This window comes from Tympanuchus pallidicinctus, unplaced genomic scaffold (assembly GCF_026119805.1).
Source record: "Tympanuchus pallidicinctus isolate F22 unplaced genomic scaffold, pur_lepc_1.0 scaffold45, whole genome shotgun sequence".
NCBI classification, from domain to species: Eukaryota; Metazoa; Chordata; class Aves; order Galliformes; family Phasianidae; genus Tympanuchus; species Tympanuchus pallidicinctus.
Genome location: NW_026294764.1, coordinates 31,423 through 51,291, shown reverse-complemented (window position 1 = coordinate 51,291; position 19,869 = coordinate 31,423). Strand labels below are relative to the sequence as shown.

The window sequence follows — 19,869 nt, the reverse complement described above, 5'->3', positions numbered from 1 at the left end:
CCCCGCAGGGCCTGCACGGCGCGGCACAACTCGGCACAGCGTGGCGGGGAGGAGCGTGGCACAGTTTGGCACAGTTTGGCACGGCACGGTGCAAAATGGCATGGCGTGGTGTGGTGTGGCACAGTGTGACACTGCATGATGGCGCAAAAATGTATGGCACAGCACAGCATGGCCCCAGGCCCTTGGCACTGCCCCTGTCGTGCCCGTGGCCCCAGGCTGGGGATTGCCTGTACTGAAGAAGTGGGAATCCATGAATCCATCTCATCCCCAAAGCACGGCCTCCGCTGTGCCCTCCCAACATGGGGGCCTGTCCTGCCAGTCCCTGTCCTGTGCTCCATCCTCTCTCCCAGTTCTGCTCCCTCCCAGACTTCCATGTCGTTGGAGGAAGCACTGACCCTCATCCTCCTCCAGGGAGAAACATGAGGATGAGAAGGGAGGATGAAAGGGAAAAGGAAAGAGAAAGGGTGAGGAGCAAAGAAGGCAGCGCCGTGTTGTGCTGAGCTATGGATGGATGGAGGGATGGAGGGGTGGAGGGATGGAGGGATGGAGGGTTGACCTCTGCTGCTGCCCATCCTGCTCTCACTGCTCAGCACAGTGCCTGGGCTACACCAACCTCGCCACCTGGCTGGGAAACCCCTCATCTCTGTGTACAGGTCCTGTCTCCACCTCCTGCTGTGGATGAAGAGCAGCTCTTCGTGTGTCTCCTGGTGTCTCCAGGCCCCCCACTGGGTTTGGCACTATCTTGGGCTGGGTGAAGGGGCCATGTCCAGGGTGAGGGAATTGCTCGCATCACCCTCTGGAGTGAGAGCAGGGTCAATGGGGAGGGGGCTAAAGGGCGTGGGGTCACTTGGCTTCGGGGCCACAAACAGACAGGGTCACCAGGAGGACCTGAGCTCTCCTTGGAAAGGCATCACATGGGGTTATCACGATGGAAGGGACAACCTGAGAGAAGGCCCCAGATGTTGCCCCTCCCACGGCACCCTTTGAGTGCCTCCAGCACCCCCCGGGCTCCTTATGCCCACGACCACCCCGAACTCCCCCCACCCCTCAGCGAGACCAGCAGAGGGGTGGAGAAAACACGTTCGATAGGCGCTCGATTGAGGCCGCCTGCTTCTTGCAGCCCAACCCATCCTCCTCCCCGCCTCCATCGGCGCTCGGCTGCCCGCCCCGCAACTTCCGGTGTCGCGTTGGCGGAAGTGCCCGTGCGCATGCGCAGTGTGCGCGGGGCCGGGGCCGCGCTGAGAGCCCCCGGTGCCGCCATGACCAACGGTGAGTGGGGGGCGGGGAACGGGGGGGGGTCCCGGGAGGGGTGAGGGGTCGTTGCCCCGCGGGACGCAGCTGTGCCGCCCGCAGTGTATTCGCTGGACGGGCTGCTGGTGTTCGGGCTGCTGTTGGTGTGCACCTGCGCCTACCTGAGGAAGGTGCCGCGCCTGAGGGCCTGGCTGCTGTCTGAGAAGCGCGGCCTGTGGGGCGTCGGCTACAAAGGTGAGGGGGGATTGCGGGGGGGCTGCGGTACGGGATGGGAGCGGAGGTGTTGGGTTCTGACGTAAAGGATGTGGGGCCGGGATGGGAGCGTGGGGCTGGGCTGTGGGTGATGTGATGGAAGTGGGGTGTTGAGGTCTGGGATAAGGAACGCGGGACTTGGGTGGGCGGTGGGGACACTGGGACCGGGGTGGGGACGTGGGGATGGGATGGGATGGGGGCGGTGGTGTTGGGGGCACGAGCTGGGCTTGGGCATGGGGTGGAGGTGGTGGCATTGGGGTGTGCAGTGGGCTGGGATGTGGAATGGGGACATGGTGGGCATGACTTGGGGCACGAGATACAAATGGTGGGACCGGGATGGAGGGACAAGGGGGTCTGGGATAGCGGTGCAGAGCTGGGGTGGTGGCACGGGATGGGGACAGGACAGTGCTGGGACAGCTGCTGGGTGCTGCCCAGCACAGCTCCCTGCTACCGCTCTGCAGCTGCCGTCATTGGCACACGGCTGCATGTTCCCGTGGCCATCTCCTGTGTGCTGATGGCCTTCTACGTCCTCGTGGTGAAGTGACCCCGCCAGGACCCCGTGGCAGCCACTCTGAATCCGCCTCGTCCCAGTGCCCGCTGTGGGGCAGCACCAGGTGTCACCATACACCGTTACTTGACAAGGATGGGAAGATCCCAGTGCCCACCGGCCCCCTCCCCGTGGCCATGGGGTCCTGGGAGCTGGGCCAGCAGCCAAGGACCCTTCCTCGTGTGCGGGGCCGCGTTTCGGTGCCCCGGTGGCCGAGCGGCGGGGCTCGGCGTGCCAATAAACGCGCTCTATCCACCGCCATCTCCGCGCTCGCAACCAGGGCTGGGGAGGAAGGGGGGGGGCTGCACCGCGGTCCTCCCTCCGGTAGGAGGCGCTGTGCGGAGGGGCGTGACCGGGCGGTGGTTCCCAGCGTGCCCCGCGCGGGGGAGGCTATAAAAGGGCGCGACGGGACGGAACGAGCGGAGAGTGGTTGCAGCGCTGTGTGTGTGCGGGTGGAAGGGAATTGAGTGTGTGCGTTTGTGTGAGCGGTGTGAGCGGTGTGAGCGGTGTGAGCGGTGTGAGCGCGTGCCGCCCTCTCCCTACACATTGATCTTATTCGATCGGCCCCGGCCGAGATGAGAAGAACGGAGCCGCGAAGCCGCTGGCGCTGTGCGGCGGGCGGGCGGGATGAGTCGATCAGATAGGCGAGGCCTGGCCCCGGCCGGCCCCTGAGCGCAGGCGATTCTGATCCGCCCGCCGCCCCCAACCACGCGGCCGCGCACTCAGGCCGGCTCCGCTCCGCGCTTTATTGCGGGGTCCTACGGGCAGAAGAAGCCGCCGTTCTCCTTTCGGGAGTAACCGCCGTTGGTGGCAGCGCTGTGCGGGCACTCTGCGGGGGGAGGGGAGGGGGCAGCGGCTCAGCGCGGTGCGGCCACAGCCAGCCCCCCCCGCCCCTCCCCCACTGCCGTGTCCCGCTGCCCCCGAGCTTGGGCCGCCGACTCCTCCCCCCCACCCTTGACACGCAGCCGTGCCCCCCGCCCGGTGTCCCGGTGCCGTACCGATCCGTCCCTGGATCCGATGCACCGATTCCTTCCTGGGGCTCGCCCAGCTCCGCGGCCACGGCTCCGGGGGCCGTTCCGGCTGTGGGGGGGCCCTGCACGGAGGTAGAGGCTGAGCCACCGCAACGGGAGCGTGGCGGGGGAGGAACGCATCGGACACTCACTGGTGGTCGCGGCTGCACCGCGCGGCCGCGGCGTGGAGACGGCTCCAGGGCCGGGGGGGAGCCGGCGGGGTCGCGCCGCCGCCTGCCATAGCCGGTCCGGTGCTGCCGGCGTTGCCGAGGAACCGCCGCGGGGCGGGGCCGGGGGGGGAGGGGGCGGCGGGGAGGCACGGCGGGGGGAGGGGGAGGGGGAGGGGTGCAGCTCTCGGGGTGATGCCCGGTGCCGGGGTCACGGCGATGGTCCCGGTGAGCGCTGCCCGGCGCCGGTTCCGGTGCCGAAACCGTTTCAAAGGGGTGACGCCCGGTGCCGCCCCCGAGGGCGATGCTCGGGTGCCGGTGCCGTTTCCAGGGGATGATGCCCGGTGCCATCCCCGGGAAGCGATGCCCGGTGCCGTTTCCGGTGCCGGTACCGGGGGCGCTTCCCGGGGGCGGGGCGGGGGCGGTGCAGGTGGCGGCAGGTGCGCGCGCGGGCCGGGCCGGGCCGTTGGCGGGGGGCGGGACCGCGGGGCCGGTGCCGGTGCCGGTGCCCGAGCGGGGCCGAGCGCTGCCGCCGCCGCTGCGCCATGGCCGGTGCTGGTGCCGGTACCGGGGCCCGGCGGGCGCTGTTGGCTCTGTGCGTGGCTGCCGCCGCCGCCGTAGGGCTGTGCCGTGTCGGAGAGCGGCTGCACGTCTGCAAGGAGGTACCGGGGGGGTTACCGGGAGCGGGGAGGGGGGCCGGGGGGTGCCGGTACTGTCGGGATGGAGCTGAGCGCCGCACGCCGAGGGATGCGGTGCGGGGTTATCGCCGCGCCCCACGCGCGGCCGAGTCTGTGGGGCCGTGTCCGGGGTCAGCAGCCCCCGCTGGGGGTCCCGGTGGGGGGCTGCGCTGTGTTCCGTCCCCGCGTCCGCCACCCCGAGCCCCGGCGGGACAGCGGTTAACGGTGACAGCGGCGGGGACCGTGAGAAGAGCGCCGGGCTGGGGGATGGCTGCTGGGGGACTCGGGGTTCGCCCGTCCCCTCCTCTCTGCCCACCCAGGGGGTGTTCAGCTCTGCCCGGTGCCGTGGGTTCGGTCGGTGGCAGCGGGACGCGCGTCCCCTCGCCGCGAGCCTTCCCCAGCCTGGCACAGGGCGCAGCGCGGCTCTTATCTCACTGGGGCGGCACGGAGCGTCCTGCCCGAGAGAGCCGGGGGCTGAAGGGAGGGGGGGGGCGGGCGAGCATGGCGCCCTCCCGGGGGGGTCACCGAGCTCCCCGATTCCATCCCTCACAGCCCGAATTGGCCCCTGCCTGCCCGCAAACCCAGGCACCCTCAGGGGGCTCTCCTGCCCCACGCGCTCCCCACTCTGTGTGTCTCCCCCGCCCCCCTTTCCCCCCCCCCCGCGCCCTGCGGCCGCTTTTCATCTGGGCCATTAAGATTTTTATTTATTATTTATTTTTTTTTTCTTTCCGTGATCCAATTCATTTATTTATTTATTTCGTTCCACGGCCCAGAGCTGGAAACAATGGGCTGCGCTGATGCTGGCGCCGGGGTTGCGGGGGTTGGGGGGCTGCTCCCAGGTCCCTCGTCCGCTGCCCCCATCCCTATTGCTTGCTGGGACGCACCCGAGGTCCGCATCGCCCCGGGGTCAATGGAGGTGGCTTTAGGCGGCGCGCAGTGGGTGATTCCCAGCTGCCGGCGGCTCCTCCAAGTTTGGGAAGGAGGAATCACCGCCTTGCACACCCTGGTGAGCGCGGAGCAGGTGTGACGCTGTGTGCCGGGGATTTGTTCTTTGTTCCACGGGGACCCCCGCGTCCCCAAGACCCACCCCTGCAGCGCTGCACCCAACGCACGGGGCTGGGGGGGGGGGGGGGGTGTCTCCATGCGTTCCCCCCCAACCCGCACCGCCACCGCATGGAGCTGATGGCAAACATCAAAGCTTTGTTTTCGAGCGAACTCGCATCAGCCACAGCTCTGTGCTCCGGGGGGGCTGCGGTGCCGCGGTGGCCATGGGGACAGAGCCTCGGGTGCTTCCCGTCCCCAGCATCGCCTCCGCCCGGCCTTGAGCGAGCCCCGGAGCGGGGACAGATGGCAGCACGGAGAGCTGCGATCGGCAGCGCTGTGCTCTGCAGCCCCGCGCGCCCGCCCTGCAGGTGCCACCTGTCCCCATCGCCGTCCCATCGCACGGCACAGCCTGGGTGGCTCCCAGCAGGACGGCGCATCCGGCACTGTGTTTAATGAGCAACGCGGCCAACGGGACCGGCTGCCCCAATCGCCGGGGTCTCTGCTGGTTTGCCTGGAGCACCTCAACGGCACTCTGTCCCTGCGGTGCCCACAGAAGGGGTGCGCTGTCTGCTGGGGTTGTGCCTGTGCCCTCATAGCTCACCATGGGTTTTAGCACCCTGTAGGGTAGATACCAGGATGGGGGGGTGCCACCCTCCCTACCCGGCCCCCATCAGCCTCGTCCCTAAGTGTGTTCCACTGCACGCTCGGTGCCGTGGCCAAAAGAACCCCCGTATCTCCACAGTGGCAACTGAGCTCCCTGGGGGTCCCGGCCCCGTGGGGTCTCAGCCCTCCACGCGTTCTCTCTTGCAGTCTGAGTACCACTACGAATACACAGCGTGCGACAGCGCGGGCGCGCGGTGGAGGGTGGCGGTGCCCCACACACCGGGACTCTGCACCGGGCTGCCGGACCCCGTCAAGGGCACCGAGTGCTGTAAGGCTGGGGTGCGGGGGTGGCTGGGGGGGGGGGCTTCGATGGGGTAAAGGTGACTTTTCCTAACCCTGGGGGCAGCGCGATGCTGTCAAAGGCATCGAACGAGCGCGGTGCTCAGCAGCACGGCAGCACCCTGCACAGGACGGGGGGGGGAAGGAAGGGGGGGGTCCTGGTGGCAGAGCCAGTGGTGGTGGGAGGGGGCAGCGCTGACGGCCCCCCCTGCACGTGGGCAGCTTTCTCCTGCAAGGCGGGCGAGTTCCTCGACATGAAGGCGCAGGCGTGCAAGCCCTGTGCCGAGGGCACCTACTCCCTGGGCACCGGAGTGCGATTCGACGAGTGGGACGAGCTGCCCCACGGCTTCGCCAACGTCGCCGCCAACCTGGAGCTGGACGACGGCTTCAGCGATGTGGTGGAGAACTGCACCACGTGAGTGGCCCTGGGGTGTCACAGCGCGTCCGTGCGTGGAGAATCGCCCCTGCTCCCTCCCTGCCCGTCCCTGGGAGCCTCGACGAAGAAGGGCGTCCCCCCCTCAGCCCATCGCAGAGGGATCTCCCACCCGTAGCTCTTGCTGGTGCTGCAGCAGAGCTGGCGCCTTTGTTTTGCACCACGGCCCTTTGATCAGCTCTGGTGGCAGCCGTCGGGCCCCGCCGTGCCGGCAGCACGCGTTGCAGCGGCGGTGCAGCTTGCAAATGTAACCTACTTCCAGCTGCCTTTAATTATGCAGCTGCACTCCCAGTGCTGCAGGAGCCCACCCGCCTCTCGCCCCGCTTGGTGGCATCGTGCCGGCACGGGATGCTCCGTTGTCCCCATGCTGGGACGTCCCCTGCGTCCTCCACGGCACCCGGGCTGGGTTTCTCCAGCCCCTTTTGCACAGCCCTGAACTCATTCCCTCCCCAGCAAGTGTAACAACAGCACCACCCACCTGTCCCCAAGGTTCCCGTGGTGTCCCCACGCCCTGTGTCACATCTTGCATCCCTGTGCCGCCATTGGGACTGTCCCACCTGTCCAAACTGTCCTTTTCGCTGTGTCCCACTACAGAGGGAATCAGACCCTAAAATGCCTCAGGGCAGAGCCCCCGTCCCCTCGTGTGCCCCTGTGCCACTCTGTGCCCCCACCTCAGGTCCACGTGGGTGCCGCTGGGGGACTACATCGCCTCCAACACGGACGAGTGCACGGCCACGCTGATGTACGCCGTCAGCCTGAAGCAGTCGGGCACCGTGTCCTTTGAGTACATCTACCCCGACAGCAGCATCGTCTTTGAGTTCTTTGTAAGCACGGGGTGGGGGTCCCAGGGATGCCGGAGGGGTGACCCTGTGCTGATGCTGTCCCCGTCCCCATAGGTGCAGAACGACCAGTGCCAGCCCACGGTGGAGGAGTCGCGTTGGATGCGCACCACGGAGAAGGGCTGGGAGTTCCACAGCGTGAGCACGGGGATGGGGTGGCACGGGGTGGGGGGGTCCTTGGGAGCGCCTTGGGGATCCCACAGGCTCCCACAGAAGGGTTCCCCACCGCAGCCCTCCCTCATCCCCCTCCGGGCCATTTGTCACCCCAGACCAAGGAGCTGCACTCTGAGGGCGCAGAGGGGAGGGTGGTGGCGCACAGCGGTGGGTGCTGACCCCTTTGACCCCTCCCTGGGACCCCCCCTGTGCCGTGCAGGTGGAGCTGAGCCGTGGTAACAACGTGCTCTACTGGAGGACCACGGCGTTCTCCGTCTGGTCCAAGGTCCCCAAGCCCGTGCTGGTGCGGAACATCGGGATCACAGGTAGGTGGGTGGGCGCAGGGTTGGGCTCCCCACAGCCCCCCACCCCTGAGCGCCGTCCCGCTGCCAGGGGTCGCCTACACCTCCGAGTGCTTCCCCTGCAAACCCGGCACCTTCGCCGCCGCCGCCGGCTCCTCCTCCTGCCAGCTGTGCCCCGCCAACAGCTTCTCCAGCAAAGGGGCCACCGCCTGCCAGCCCTGCGAGCCCACCGCCTATGCAGGTGAGAAGAAAAGGGGGGACACCCCGACCCTGCAGCCCGGGATGCTCCGAGTGGGGCCGTGGGGACACCCCTGGGTGCCACCTGGAGACCTCACTGCCACCACCGCTCGCAGAGCCCGGCTCAGCATCCTGCAAGGTGCGCCCGCCCTGCACTGACAAGGATTATTTCTACACGCACACGGCGTGCGATGCCAACGGGGAGGTACGGACCCCCCCCCCTCCCACCTCCAGCCCTGACCCACTGCGCTGCCCCCGCGTCCCATCCCGGTGCTGCTCACCCCGTGTCCCTGCGCAGACGCAGCTGATGTTCAAGTGGGCAGAGCCGAAGATCTGCAGCGAAGTGCTGCCCCGCGCTGCCCAGCTGCCCCCCTCGGGGCTGAAGACCCGCTGCCCCCCCTGCAACCCCGGCTTCTACAAAAGCAACAGCAGCTCCTGTGAGCCCTGTCCTTACGGCTCCTACTCCAACGGCTCTGGTAAGGAGGACCCCGTTGGGAGGTGGGCACCCCGAGGTCCTGTGGGTGCCTTCCCTGACGTCCCCGCTTGTCCCCAGGCTGCGTTCGCTGCCCGGCCGGCACCGAGCCGGTGCTGGGGCTGGAGTACAAGTGGTGGAACGTGCTGCCCCCGAACATGGAGACCACCGTGCTCAGCGGCGTCAACTTCGAGTACAAGGGGATGGCAGGTACCGCCACGCCGTCCCCTCCCCGTCCCCGCGGCGCAGGGGATGTCACCGAGCTGTCCCCGTGTCCCTGCAGGCTGGGAGGTGGCCGGGGATTACATCTACACAGCAGCAGGAGCCTCCGACAACGACTTCATGATCCTGACACTGCTGGTGCCCGGCTTCAGGTGAGCGCCCGCCGCGTCCCCGGGGAGGCCGTGCCCCCCCCGCAGCCGTGTCCCCACCGTCCCCGTGTCCCCAGCCCCCCGCAGCCGGCGCTGGAGGATGGGGACGGCAAGGAGGTGGCGCGGATCACCTTCGTCTTCGAGACGGTCTGCAGCGTCAGCTGTGAGCTGTACTTCATGGTGGTGAGTGGTGGCGGGGGGGGGGGGGGGTGGCCGGGGAGGGGGGGCATGGAGGAATGTTCCCCCTGCCGTCCCTCACAGGGCATCAACTCACGCACCAACACGCCGGTGGAGACGTGGACGGGGCCCCGGGGGAAGCAGTCCTACACTTACGTGGTGGAGAAAAACGCCACCACCAGCTTCACGTGGGCCTTCCAGCGCACGCGGTACCGCGAGGCGGTGAGTGGGGGCACAGGGATGGGGACAGCAGCGTCATCCCCCCCCCCCCTTCCATCCCCTGCCCAGCACCTGATGATGCTGACCGCCTCTCCAGGGCCGGCGTTACACCAGTGATGTGGCCAAGCTCTACTCCATCAACGTCACCAACGTGCTGGGGGGGGTGGCTTCCTTCTGCCGCCGCTGTGCCAGCACTGGGGGGCCCTGTGCCCCCTGCCCCCCCGGGCACACCCTGGATCACAGCACCGGCTCCTGCCAGCCCTGTCCCCCCGGCACCTTCCTGCGGGGACGCCCACCTGACGGCCCCCCCGCCTGCCAGCCCTGCGGCCCCGGCACCCGCAGCAACCAGGTGAGCATCCCCACGTTCCTGGGGTGAAGGGGGGCTGTCGGGCATCCCTGACGGGTGGCGTTGTGTGGAGCGGAGGGGGGACGCGGCACCTGGCTGTCCCCGCTGGGGGGGCACCAACCTCTGACATCCCACACGGGTGGCACCGTTTCCTGATGGGTGACAGCTGTCCCTGAGCGTCCAACATGGGTGACGCCCTGCAGCCCCCCGCACGTCCCCGTGGGTGACGACACCCTGGCTGGGTGGCACGATGGGACCCCGTTGGGTGACAGCAGCCCCCCGCTGTGGGCAGATCCGCTCCCTCTGCTACAGCGACTGCACCTTCTCCCTGGCGCTGCCCGGCCGCACGCTGCACTACGACTTCTCAGCTCTGTCTGCCAGCACCGCCTTCACCAGCGGCCCCAGCTTCACCTCCAAAGGCCTCAAATACTTCCATCACTTCAACATCAGCCTCTGCGGCAACCATGTGAGTGGGGGGGGGGGGCACGGAGCGTGTGGTCGTGCAAACACGTGGCTGTGCAGCCGTGCAAACACACGTGGTTGTGCAAACCCACGGCCACGCATTCATGGCCACATGTGCATCTTGCATGCAGCCACGCAGACATGCACACAGCTCACAGTGAAACCCACGTGTGAGTGCACAGCTGGGCGAGCGCTTGTGTCCACTCACATGGAGTGGTGGAAACGTGCGTGCAAACAAGTGTGCGCCCATAGGGCCTGATGTGCAGTCGTGCAAACACAGGTGTGTCGTGTCCTTGCACAAAGGGCTGGCAGCACCTTGCACACAGATGCAGCAGCACTCACCCCACCCTCACACTCACACTCACACCCTCACTCACACTCACACTCGGCAGCGCTCACACTCACACACGCGCAGTGCTGCGCACCCCCCGACGCGGTGCCGCCGGCAGGGCAGGAAGGCCGCCTCGTGCTCGGACAACGTGACGGACGCGCGGCTCCCCGACGAGGGCGGCTCCGGCCGGGTGGTGACGTCCCACGTGTGCCAGGCCATCGTGGTGCCGTCCGATGTCGTCGGCCACCGCGCCGCCGTGTCCTCGCAGCCCGTCAGCCTGGCGGACCGCCTGCTGGGTGAGCCCCAAACCCCTCCGCGTCCCGGCGCGCCGCGGGTGCCGAGTCCCCCCGCGTCACCTGAGCGCCACCGCAGGCGTCACCGTGAGCTCCGCGCTGGACGGCGTCGCCGCGCCCCCCGAGCTGTTCCCCCCCGCCGGCCCCGAGCTGCCCGACATCGTTTTCTTCTTCAGGTGGGCGGAGGTTGGGGTGGGACGCGGGGCGGAGCGGGGACCCCGGGGATGCGCTGAACTCCCTTTGGCCGCCGCAGGTCCAGCGAGGTGACGCAGTCCTGCGCCGGGGGCCGGGCCACCACCATCCGCCTGCGCTGCGACCCGCTGCGGCCGGGCACCGGCGGCCTGGCTGTGCCCAGGTGGGTCCCGCCGCGGGGGAACGGCGGCGCCCTCACGGCCCCCGGGCGTCCCTTGTCTCCAGGCGTCCCCGTGCACGAGCGCAGGGAGCGTGCCGTCCCCGAGGACCTCGCTTTGGAGACGGCCGCCACCGGGTCCCTGTGTTCCGTGCCCCGCTGTAGTGCCATCCGTGGGGGGGAGGGTGGCGAATCCGGGCACTTTGGGGACGGCCGCCACCGCGTCCCCGAACGTAACGCCTCGGGGAGAGCGGCGCATTTGTGGACCCCACTTTGAGGACAGCCGCCCCTCTACCCGCGTGTCCCCCCACAGCAAATGCCCCGAAGGCACCTGCGATGGCTGCGCTTTCCACCTCCTATGGGCGACGGCCGAGGGCTGCCCGCGCTGCTCCGCCAACCATTTCCGTGCCATCGTGGGCGCGTGCCAGGGCGGCGTGCAGGTAGGGGGGCGCGCGGGGACGACGGGGACAGCGGGGACGCGACGTCACCGCCCTGACCTCCCTCCCCCCCCCCTCGGTGGCGCACACAGAGGACCACGTACGTGTGGCGGGAGCCGCGGCTGTGCCACGGAGGGCAGCGCCTGCCCCCCCCCCGGGTCCGCCCGTGCCGCAGCGCTGAGTTCTGGCTGAAGGTGGGCGTCTCGGTGGGGACGTGCGTGGCCGTGCTGCTGGCTGCTCTAGCCGCCTACTTCTGGAAGAAGAACCGAAAGTGAGTGTGGGGCTCGTCCCCTGCTTCCCCCCCCCCAGCCCAGCCCGTCGTTCCTGTGCGGAGGTTGCAGATATGGGGGTTGTTTGCAGGTTGGAGTACAAGTACTCACGGCTGGTGCTGAACGCGGCGGCCAAGGAGAGCGAGCTGCCGGCACCAGATAGCTGTGCCATCATGGAGGGAGAGGACGGTGAGGACGAGCTCATCTTCACCAGCAAGAAGTCCCTGCTGGGCAAGATCCGCTGCCTGGCCACCAAGGTGGGAGTGGGAACGGGAGCAGGGGGGTCCTATAGGGATGGAGGCGTTCCATGGGGGCGTCCCGATGGATGGGATTGTCCCAATGGGTGGAAGTGTGTCACGGGGTTGACCCAAGGGATGGAGGTGTCCCGTGGGGGTGATGTTGACCCAAGGGGATGAGATTGACCCAAGGGATGGGGGGTGTCCCAGGAGATCGTCCGAGGGATGGAGATGGAGGAGTCCCACGGGGTTGACCCAAGGCACAGAGGAGTCCCAAGGGTTGGGGTGCCCTGTGAGATTGGGGTGTCCCCCGTGAGATGTGGGGGTTCCCATGGGGACGTTGCAGGGGCTGGAGGTGTCCCACAGGGTTGAGGGTCCTAGGGGATGAGGATGATGCGTGGAGCTGCGGATGTCCCATGGGATGCAGGGTCCCATGGGGTTGAGGTATCCTACAGAGGGGATAACCAATGTCCTGTGGGAATGGATGCCCCGTGGAGGTGTCCCACAGGGGAGGGGTGTCCCGTGTTTGTGTCCTCATCCCTCAGTGTCCCCATTCCCTGCAGCGCACCCCAGACGGCTTTGACTCCGTCCCCCTGAAGCCATCGTCTGGTGGCACCGACCTGGAGCTGTGAGGGGGCCGTCCCACCCCCCACCCCGTGGCCTTAAGGACCCACAGAGCCCCGGGGCACTTTTGTCTCCCCCACCCTTGGGAAAAGCCAAAAATGCCAAATACAGACGTGGGGGTCAGGAGCACCCCCAGCCCGGCACAGGGACGGGGGGGGGGGGCAGCCCTATGTGTCGTGTTGGGGGCACACATGTGGGGCAGAAGTGTGCATGGGGGGGTTGCACGAGTGTGCACACATGTGCAAGCTGCTGGCCCCTCGTGCTCCGCTTGGGGCACGGCAGGGAACGCCTGGTGGCCATGTCACACCGTGTCACTGTCCCCCCACGCCGCGTCACCCCATGCCATCCCAGCTGTGCCACAGCCCCATGCCAGCCCCACTCCCCCCCCGGCTGCCTTTCCCCCTGCCAGGATGCACCCATTGAGGTGATGCTGCCCCACAGTGGGTCCCCCTGCGGCTGTCCCCACAGCAGTGCCCCGTGTCCCCCACCCCATGGCTCCATCCCCCCCTTTTTACAGCGATCTCAGCGTTTTCTAGGCAGCACCAGGCGGCCCCCCATGCCCTGGCTGTGCAATAAAGGTGATGTTTCTGAGCCTGGTGTGGTGGTTCTGTGCTGGGGGGGTGTGTGGCACCCAGCAATGGGCAGGGGAAAGCTGGGGTTTGATGGGGAAACCACAGGGGACTCTGCAAATGCTATGGAGCACCATATGGTGCCGTGAAGTAGCTATGGAGATGCTGTAGGATGTTCTCGGGTTGCCATATGGCGCCAAGAAACACCCTAGGCTCTGGGGATGCCATATGGGATGGTGAGACTGCTATGGGGTGCTGTAATGGTTCTATGGGATGCCGTGGTGACGTCACGGGACACCATGAGGATGCCATAGGGGACTGTGAAGATGCTATAGGGTGCCACGGGGATGCCAGGGAGCATCATGAGGACGCTATGGAGTGTTGCAGGACATCCTTGGATTGCCATATGGCACTATGGGATGTCATAGGGGCACCCTTGGGTGCTATTGAGCACCGTGGGGGTGTCATAGAGGACCAAGAGAATGCCACTGGGGCGCCACGTTGTGCCGTGGTCATGCTATGGAGCTGCCATAAGGGAGCCTGCAGATGCTGTGGGTTACCCTGAGGTACCATGTGGTGCCATGGGATGCTGGTGATGCTATGGGGGGACCACAGAGATGCCATAAGAGGTGATGAGAGTCCCATGGGGGGGCCACACTGCTGTAGGGATGTTGTGGGGGATGCTGGAGGTTACGGGGAGGATGCTATTGGGTGACAGATGGTGTCCTTGGCTTGCCACATGTGCGCCACAGGGATGCCACAAGGCTCCTTTACTCCCGTGGGGTCGCGCAGAGCCCCGCCGGCAGCCGCACGCGGGGGCGCTCAGACCCAACGCAGCGCCGCCTCGTCTCCACCAGGGGGCGCTGTCGGCGCGCTGTCGGCGCTCTACCCACACATCGCCCCCCCCTCGGCTGCTCCGCGGAGGCCCCGCCCTGCGGCGCTGCGCAGGCGCAGTGCGGAACGGACACGGGCACGGGAACCGCCGCTGTCACCGCGCTCCGGAGCCGCCGCCATGGTGCTGGACCTGGACCTGTTCCGTGCCGACAAAGGCGGGGATCCCGCTGCCGTGCGGGAGATGCAACGGAAACGCTTCAAAGACCCGGCGCTGGTGGACGCGCTGGTGCGGGCGGACGGCGCCTGGCGGAGGTGTACGTGGGACCGCCCCCCCCGGGGAGCCGCGCTCCTATTGGGGCTGAGCCGAGACCCGGGGTTGGGGGGGTCCTAAAGCCGGAGGGGGGTGGGGGGCAGCCCGCGGGGTCGAGGACGGCCGCGCCGGGCTCTGCGCAGCCCCGCCGCGGTGTTTCGGAGCTCCGCGTGCTGCCGTCCGTTCCCGGCTGATGCAATCCGTGCCAGCTCAGCCCCGTGCCCGGCGCCGGGTGATGCCGTGGCCGTTCTGCCCTCCGGGGAGCCGCCCCGCGTCCTGCAGACGCGCGGTGTTGTTGGCGCGTCCCGCTGTGCCGCCCTGCGGGGATCCGGGGGCAGCGAACCCTGCGTCACCCACGGGGAGCTGCGTGCGTCCCCTCATCGCGGCTCCTGTCCCCGCCACGCTTTGCTGAGCAAAACGAGATGCTCCAATGTCACCCCGCAGCCCTGGACCCGCCCAGACCCCCAACGGCCCCGGATTTTGGGGTCCAAGTGGTGCAGCGCTGCTCCCGTTGGGTTTAAAGGGGCTCAACCCCACGGCTGTGGTGTTGCTCACAATGGCATTAAAGGAAGCTCTGGTGCTGGAGCTCCTGGCTGCAGCCCCTCTCGTTTGCCCCACTGACGCGGCCCCCTCCCCCCCCGCAGGCAGATTTCGTGCTGATAACTTGAACAAGCTGAAGAACCTTTGCAGCAAAACCATCGGTGATAAGATGAAGGTGAGGGCCTCGCCAGCCTCTCCCCGGCAGTGTTAAAGGATGCTTTTACCTTCTTGTTCGGGTCTTTAAACCCTGGCGGGGTTTCTCTTCCCTCGTGCTGCAGAAGAAGGAGCCCGTAGGGAGCGATGAGTCCGTGCCAGAGAGCGCGCAGAACCTGGATGAGCTGACAGCTGATGTCCTGGGGGTGAGTCCGACCCCACCTCCCCCCCATGGCTCCTATGGATCCCCAGCACTGCCTGCAGCCCCATAGCGGGGATCCCCATTTCTCCCGGTCCTAAGCCGGCTTTTTCCCGCTGTCATTCATCTGGAGGCCAGCACCGCTGTGCAGCAGCGCCGGTCGGCGACCCGACCTGCGGTTAGGGGGGATCCGAGCAGCCTCAGTAGCTGCTGTTCCCTGGAGGCCCTCCCTCACTGCCCGCTCGCCTTCCCCCTTCATTAACCACGCTGTTTAATGAGCGTGACGCTGGTCGGCTTTTGCTGCCATGGGAGCTGACTGCTCCCCGTTGCGGCTGCCAGGCGCTGCGTGACGCCGTGCCTCACCCGGGGCTTTTCAGAGCCTGACCGATGGCGGGGCTTTGTCCTCTCTGGCTGTTGTTTGATGCGCTCAGCCCGCGGGTTTCACTCCGGAGGCCGTGGATGTCAGGGCAGGGTGATTGACTGCGCTCAGCCTCCTCTCCTCAGCGGCTTTCCTCCCTGTGCAGGGGCTGCAGGTGTCCCAGATCAAGAAGGTCCGTCTCCTCATCGACGAAGCCATCCTGAAGTGCGATGCGGAGCGCGTCAGGCTGGAGGCAGAACGCTTCGAGAGCCTCCGGGAGATCGGGAACCTCCTGCACCCCTCGGTGCCCATCAGCAACGATGAGGTAGGGATGGAGCCCGGCACCGTGCGCTGTTTGGGGGCTGCGGGGCTGCCCCAGGCTGGCCGAGCTGGTTCGTCAAAGCGGGACGCTGCTGTGGGGCCGTGCCCCCCCCCCCCCGGATCTGCTGGAGGTGAATGAAATCTGCATGACAAGACAGCGTTTCCTGCTGGGAGCGCACAAAGAGCGGCTCAGACAGCGCATTGTTCGGGCCATACATGGGAAATTCACAGCGGGCCGGGGGCTGGGATCTCCCTTCGCTGCCCCCATTCATCCAGCAGGAATATTTTGCTGGAGGAACACAATCGGGCCGGGCCAGCTGCCAAGCGGCCGCACAATGAGTGACCAGCAGGGATCAGCACTGGGGTTCCAGGCTCTGTTTGGTCGCTGCCGGATGGCAAAGCCTGGGTCGGGATGGGGCCCCTGTGTGGGGCTGGGGGGGAGGGAGGCGACCGGGGGTCGTGTTCCCAAACTGCCCGGTGGGGAACAAACTGATGTCACCGCGGCCCTGGGGAGGAGATGTGAAGCGTTGTCCCCTTCCTGTGTGCACAGGATGCAGACAACAAGGTGGAGCGGATCTGGGGGGACTGCAGCTGCAGGAAGAAGTATTCCCACGTGGACCTGGTGGTGATGGTGGATGGTTACGAGGGAGAGAAGGGGGCCGTTGTCGCGGGGAGCCGGGGCTACTTCTTGAAGGTGAGAGCCCTGCAGCCCGGTGCTCCGTGGGGACGTCACAGCAGGGTGTGTGTGAGCAGCCGTGGCTTCCCCCATCCCGCAGGGTCCCCTGGTGTTCCTGGAGCAGGCCCTGATCCAGTACGCCCTGCAGAGCCTCCGTGCCAAGGGCTACACTCCCGTCTACACGCCCTTCTTCATGCGGAAGGAGGTGATGCAGGAGGTGGCCCAGCTCAGCCAGTTTGACGAGGAGCTCTACAAGGTGAGCCCGACGCCCGCTGGCTCTCTGTGTCTCGCCGCCTGGCACCCGTGGCCCCTCAGGGTCCAACCATCCCGCCCAGCCCACGCCGTGTGCCTCCCCCTGCCGGGGGGCAGCCGGCTGCCATCCACTTACCCAGCAGGGCTCTGGGTCTGCTTTGCTCTGAGGAAGGCTTGGCGGTCCGCAGCCGACGCAGCCGGTTGTCAGGGCGATGTGGTGACGGAGACGGTTCGTCCCCAGCCTGGTTGTCAGGAGCTGGCAGGAGGCCATCGAGGCCCTGAAAGGAGGCCAGCAAACGGCAGCTGCTCCCCTTCTTGCGACCCACTTTGCAGCCGCCCCGTTCTCCTCTCAGCACCGCTCCTGGAAAACGTTGCTGCCAGGGGGCTGGGTGTCCGTGCCGCCACCAGCAGCATCTGTCAGGGCTGTGGGTTGTGTGAGAACAGCTGGGAAAGGAGGGCGCTGTCTCTTTCCCAAGCCCACGGTCCCCTCGTGTTCCCCAGGTGATCGGCAAAGGCAGCGAGAAGGCCGAGGACAGCTCCATCGATGAGAAGTACCTCATTGCCACCTCCGAGCAGCCCATCGCCGCCCTGCACCGCGACGAGTGGCTGAAGCCGGAGGATCTGCCCATCAAATATGCAGGGCTGTCCACCTGCTTCCGCCAGGAGGTCGGCTCGCACGGCCGCGACACGCGCGGCATCTTCCGTGTGCACCAGTTTGAGAAGGTGAGGGCGGCTGGGAGGCGGCGCGTGGGGCTTGGGGCAGGGATGGAGCCGACGTGGGGGATCTCTGCAGATCGAGCAGTTCGTCTACGCCTCCCCGCACGACAACAAGTCATGGGAGATGTTTGATGAGATGATCGCCACGGCCGAGGAATTCTACCAGTCCCTGGGCATCCCCTACCACGTCGTCAACATCGTTTCGGGTAGGGGTCTGCACTGCAGGCTGCGTGGGGTGCCAGCTTTTGGGGTGGGGGCTTCTTCCCCTTGTTTCCGTGCTGTGCTGGTCTGGGAGGAGCCTGGCACCTCTGCCAGCGCCTCGGGTGTCACCGTGACCCTGACCCACTTCCCAGCTCCGCTTCCTTTGTCCCAGAGCACTGCTGGCTCACGTTCCCACGCTGTGCATCCCCAGACCTGCCGAGGGGGGGGTGGCACCTCAGCCGTGGGAAGGGGACACCAGGACAGGCACACGCTGTGGGGCACCCCTCTGCCCCATCCCCACTGTGCCTCTGGAAGAGAGGGGCAGCCCGAGTGGCTCCTGTTCGAAGATGTGCCCCTGCTGAGGTTCCTTCCGTCCTCTGCTCTGCCAGGCAGGAGCGCTGCCTCCCACCCAGCGCTGCGCTGAGGTCACTCTGCGGGCTTTGACCCCTGGCTGCATCCCACAGTGGGGTGCGTTGTGGCTGCAGCCCCTAACCGCTGCCCTGCTGCCCACCAGGCGCCCTGAACCACGCTGCCAGCAAGAAGCTGGACTTGGAGGCTTGGTTCCCAGGCTCAGGAGCGTTCCGTGAGCTCGTGTCCTGCTCCAACTGCACCGACTACCAGGCGCGCCGCTTGCGCATCCGCTTCGGGCAGACCAAGAAGATGATGGACAAGGTGAGGGTGTGGGGCTGGGCGGTCGTGTTCCCTGTTCCCCATTTGCTGTTCCCCCGTGTCCCCCCTTGACGCATCCACCTGCCTCAGGTGGAGTTTGTGCACATGCTCAACGCCACGATGTGTGCCACCACCCGAACCATCTGCGCCATCCTGGAGAACTACCAGACCGAGGAGGGCATCGTCGTCCCCGAGCGGCTGCGGGACTTCATGCCCCCAGGTAGCGCCCTGCACGCTGCCGGGCCCCCCCCGTGCCTCTGGGGTGGGGGGCTGCGGGGTCAGGAAAGCCCCGCGGGCTGCAATCCGTTCCTTCTGTCCTTCCCGCAGACCTCCGGCAGATCATCCGCTTTGTGAAGCCGGCCCCCATCGAGCAGGAGCTCTCCAAGAAGCAGAAGAAGCAGCAGGAAGGCGGCAGGAAAAAGGCTGCGGGCGGCGAGCGGGTGCTGGAGGAGCAGATGCAGAACATGGGCGTCAGCAGCGCCTGAGTCCTTCGGCTCTGCCGGGCTCTGCGCCGCCTCCTTCGCTTCGGGTCGAGTCTGGGGCGGGAGCTGCCCGGTCCCCACCCGGCCCTGCGGCAGCACAGGGCAAAGAACTGACAGTCGTGGGGCTCCGGCCCAAAGTGCGGCTCCGGCCCCCCCGCCTCCCCAGCGGGGTCACTGCATGGCGGGCTCATGGCAGGGGCGGAAACCTTCCTTCCCTCACCCCAATAAAGCAAAGAAAGCTGCTGAGCCGCGCGTGGGGCTGCGTGTCCTCCCGCGGGGCCTCGGTCGTTGCTTTGGAGGTGGGGGGTTTTGCAGCCCCGCGGGGGCGGCCCTGGCCCCGCTCCGTTTCTGCGCCTCCGATGGCAGCAGCTGGGCGCGGGGGCCGCCGCCGACCCCACACAATGGCTCAGACAAAGGCCGATCGCATTTGTAATTCAACGAGGGGCCGGGGCCCCCCTCGCCCAGCTGCTGCCGGGACCCCCGCGGCGGTGGGCAGCGAGTGGGGGGGAGGCGGGGGGGGGCTGCGTGCCTCAGTTTCCCGGCGGTGGGGCAACGGGGGGTCCGTGCCACCCGCTGGAGGCGGCTGCGCGTCGCGCGTGGGAAACTCGGGGCTGCGCCCACGGGAAAGGTGTGGGGGGAGGCCCCGCGTCGGCCCCCCCAGCCCCGCAGCACCCCGCCCGGCCGGTTCTGCCCGCCCCGGCCGCGCATCGCCTTTGAAGGGCACCGGGAGCCCCCGGGCAGGGCGAGGCGCGCCGCTGAGTCACCGGGCGCGGGCTGGGGGTCCCCGGGCGGCTCCGCTGTCCCCGCCCGACCCGTTCCGAGAGCCGGGGAGCGGCTCCGCGCTGCTCCCGGCGGTCCCTCGGCCCCCAGAACCCCCCTCCACCCCACCGTCCCAGCGTTCCCGTTCCCGTTGCTTCGCAGCGCCCGGTGCCTCCCGTGCTCCCCCAGTTTGTCCCGCTGCCCCCACGTCCCGCTCCATCCCGGTCCCGGCTCTGTCGGGGTCCCGCAGCTGCATGCAAGGAGCGCTAGCGGGCCGAGCGCGTGTGCGCACGTGTGCAATGCGCGTGGGACGTGCGTGTGCGTGTGCCCGCACCCCTGCGTGGGTGAGCGTTCGTGTGTGTGCACGTCCGTGCAACCCGCGCGCCGCG

The 19,869-nt window shown here is 67.7% G+C and overlaps 4 protein-coding genes and 1 non-coding gene across 7 annotated transcripts; 4 read left to right on the top strand and 1 right to left on the bottom strand.

Moving 5' to 3' along the window:
- The first annotated feature begins 1,145 nt into the window (after positions 1-1,145).
- Positions 1,146-2,311, top strand: TMEM167B (transmembrane protein 167B). The gene is made up of 3 exons (XM_052702416.1): positions 1,146-1,269; positions 1,354-1,485; positions 1,965-2,311. Exons 1-3 carry the CDS (start codon positions 1,209-1,211, stop codon positions 2,045-2,047), a joined length of 276 nt encoding a protein of 91 aa, XP_052558376.1. The 5' UTR covers positions 1,146-1,208; the 3' UTR covers positions 2,048-2,311.
- Positions 2,312-2,455: 144 nt separating this feature from the next.
- Positions 2,456-2,743, top strand: LOC128090335 (small Cajal body-specific RNA 2). The gene has a single exon (XR_008210910.1). It is a non-coding gene; the product is annotated as a small Cajal body-specific RNA 2 (non-coding RNA).
- Positions 2,572-3,328, bottom strand: CFAP276 (cilia and flagella associated protein 276). Its single transcript, XM_052702419.1, is given in 4 exon segments — positions 2,572-2,879; positions 3,049-3,181; positions 3,183-3,209; positions 3,212-3,328. Coding segments are annotated over 4 exon segments (321 nt in total). The 5' UTR covers positions 3,302-3,328; the 3' UTR covers positions 2,572-2,808.
- Positions 3,329-3,722: 394 nt separating this feature from the next.
- ELAPOR1 (endosome-lysosome associated apoptosis and autophagy regulator 1) lies at positions 3,723-13,031 on the top strand. Of its 3 annotated transcripts, XM_052702405.1 has the most exons (22): positions 3,723-3,889; positions 5,759-5,879; positions 6,113-6,305; positions 7,000-7,147; positions 7,220-7,300; positions 7,536-7,641; positions 7,709-7,858; positions 7,971-8,059; positions 8,153-8,330; positions 8,408-8,536; positions 8,610-8,700; positions 8,775-8,880; positions 8,959-9,096; positions 9,191-9,442; positions 9,732-9,905; positions 10,351-10,528; positions 10,605-10,701; positions 10,779-10,880; positions 11,188-11,314; positions 11,404-11,582; positions 11,672-11,837; positions 12,380-13,031. In XM_052702405.1, exons 1-22 carry the CDS (start codon positions 3,773-3,775, stop codon positions 12,446-12,448), a joined length of 2,991 nt encoding a protein of 996 aa, XP_052558365.1. In that variant the 5' UTR covers positions 3,723-3,772; the 3' UTR covers positions 12,449-13,031. The 3 variants fall into 3 exon arrangements, 2 of the variants coding, with proteins under 2 accessions (XP_052558365.1, XP_052558366.1); XM_052702406.1 differs by lacking the exon at positions 3,723-3,889 and having other exon boundaries at positions 3,920-5,879; XR_008210880.1 differs by lacking the exons at positions 3,723-3,889; positions 12,380-13,031 and having other exon boundaries at positions 3,920-5,879; positions 10,356-10,528; positions 11,672-11,784.
- Positions 13,032-13,951: 920 nt separating this feature from the next.
- SARS1 (seryl-tRNA synthetase 1) lies at positions 13,952-18,967 on the top strand. Its single transcript, XM_052702409.1, has 11 exons — positions 13,952-14,157; positions 14,798-14,868; positions 14,972-15,052; positions 15,570-15,728; positions 16,275-16,418; positions 16,501-16,656; positions 17,154-17,375; positions 17,446-17,575; positions 18,085-18,242; positions 18,330-18,459; positions 18,567-18,967. The coding sequence occupies exons 1-11, from the start codon at positions 14,022-14,024 to the stop codon at positions 18,722-18,724; spliced, it is 1,545 nt and encodes a 514-aa protein (XP_052558369.1). The 5' UTR covers positions 13,952-14,021; the 3' UTR covers positions 18,725-18,967.
- Positions 18,968-19,869: the final 902 nt, after the last annotated feature.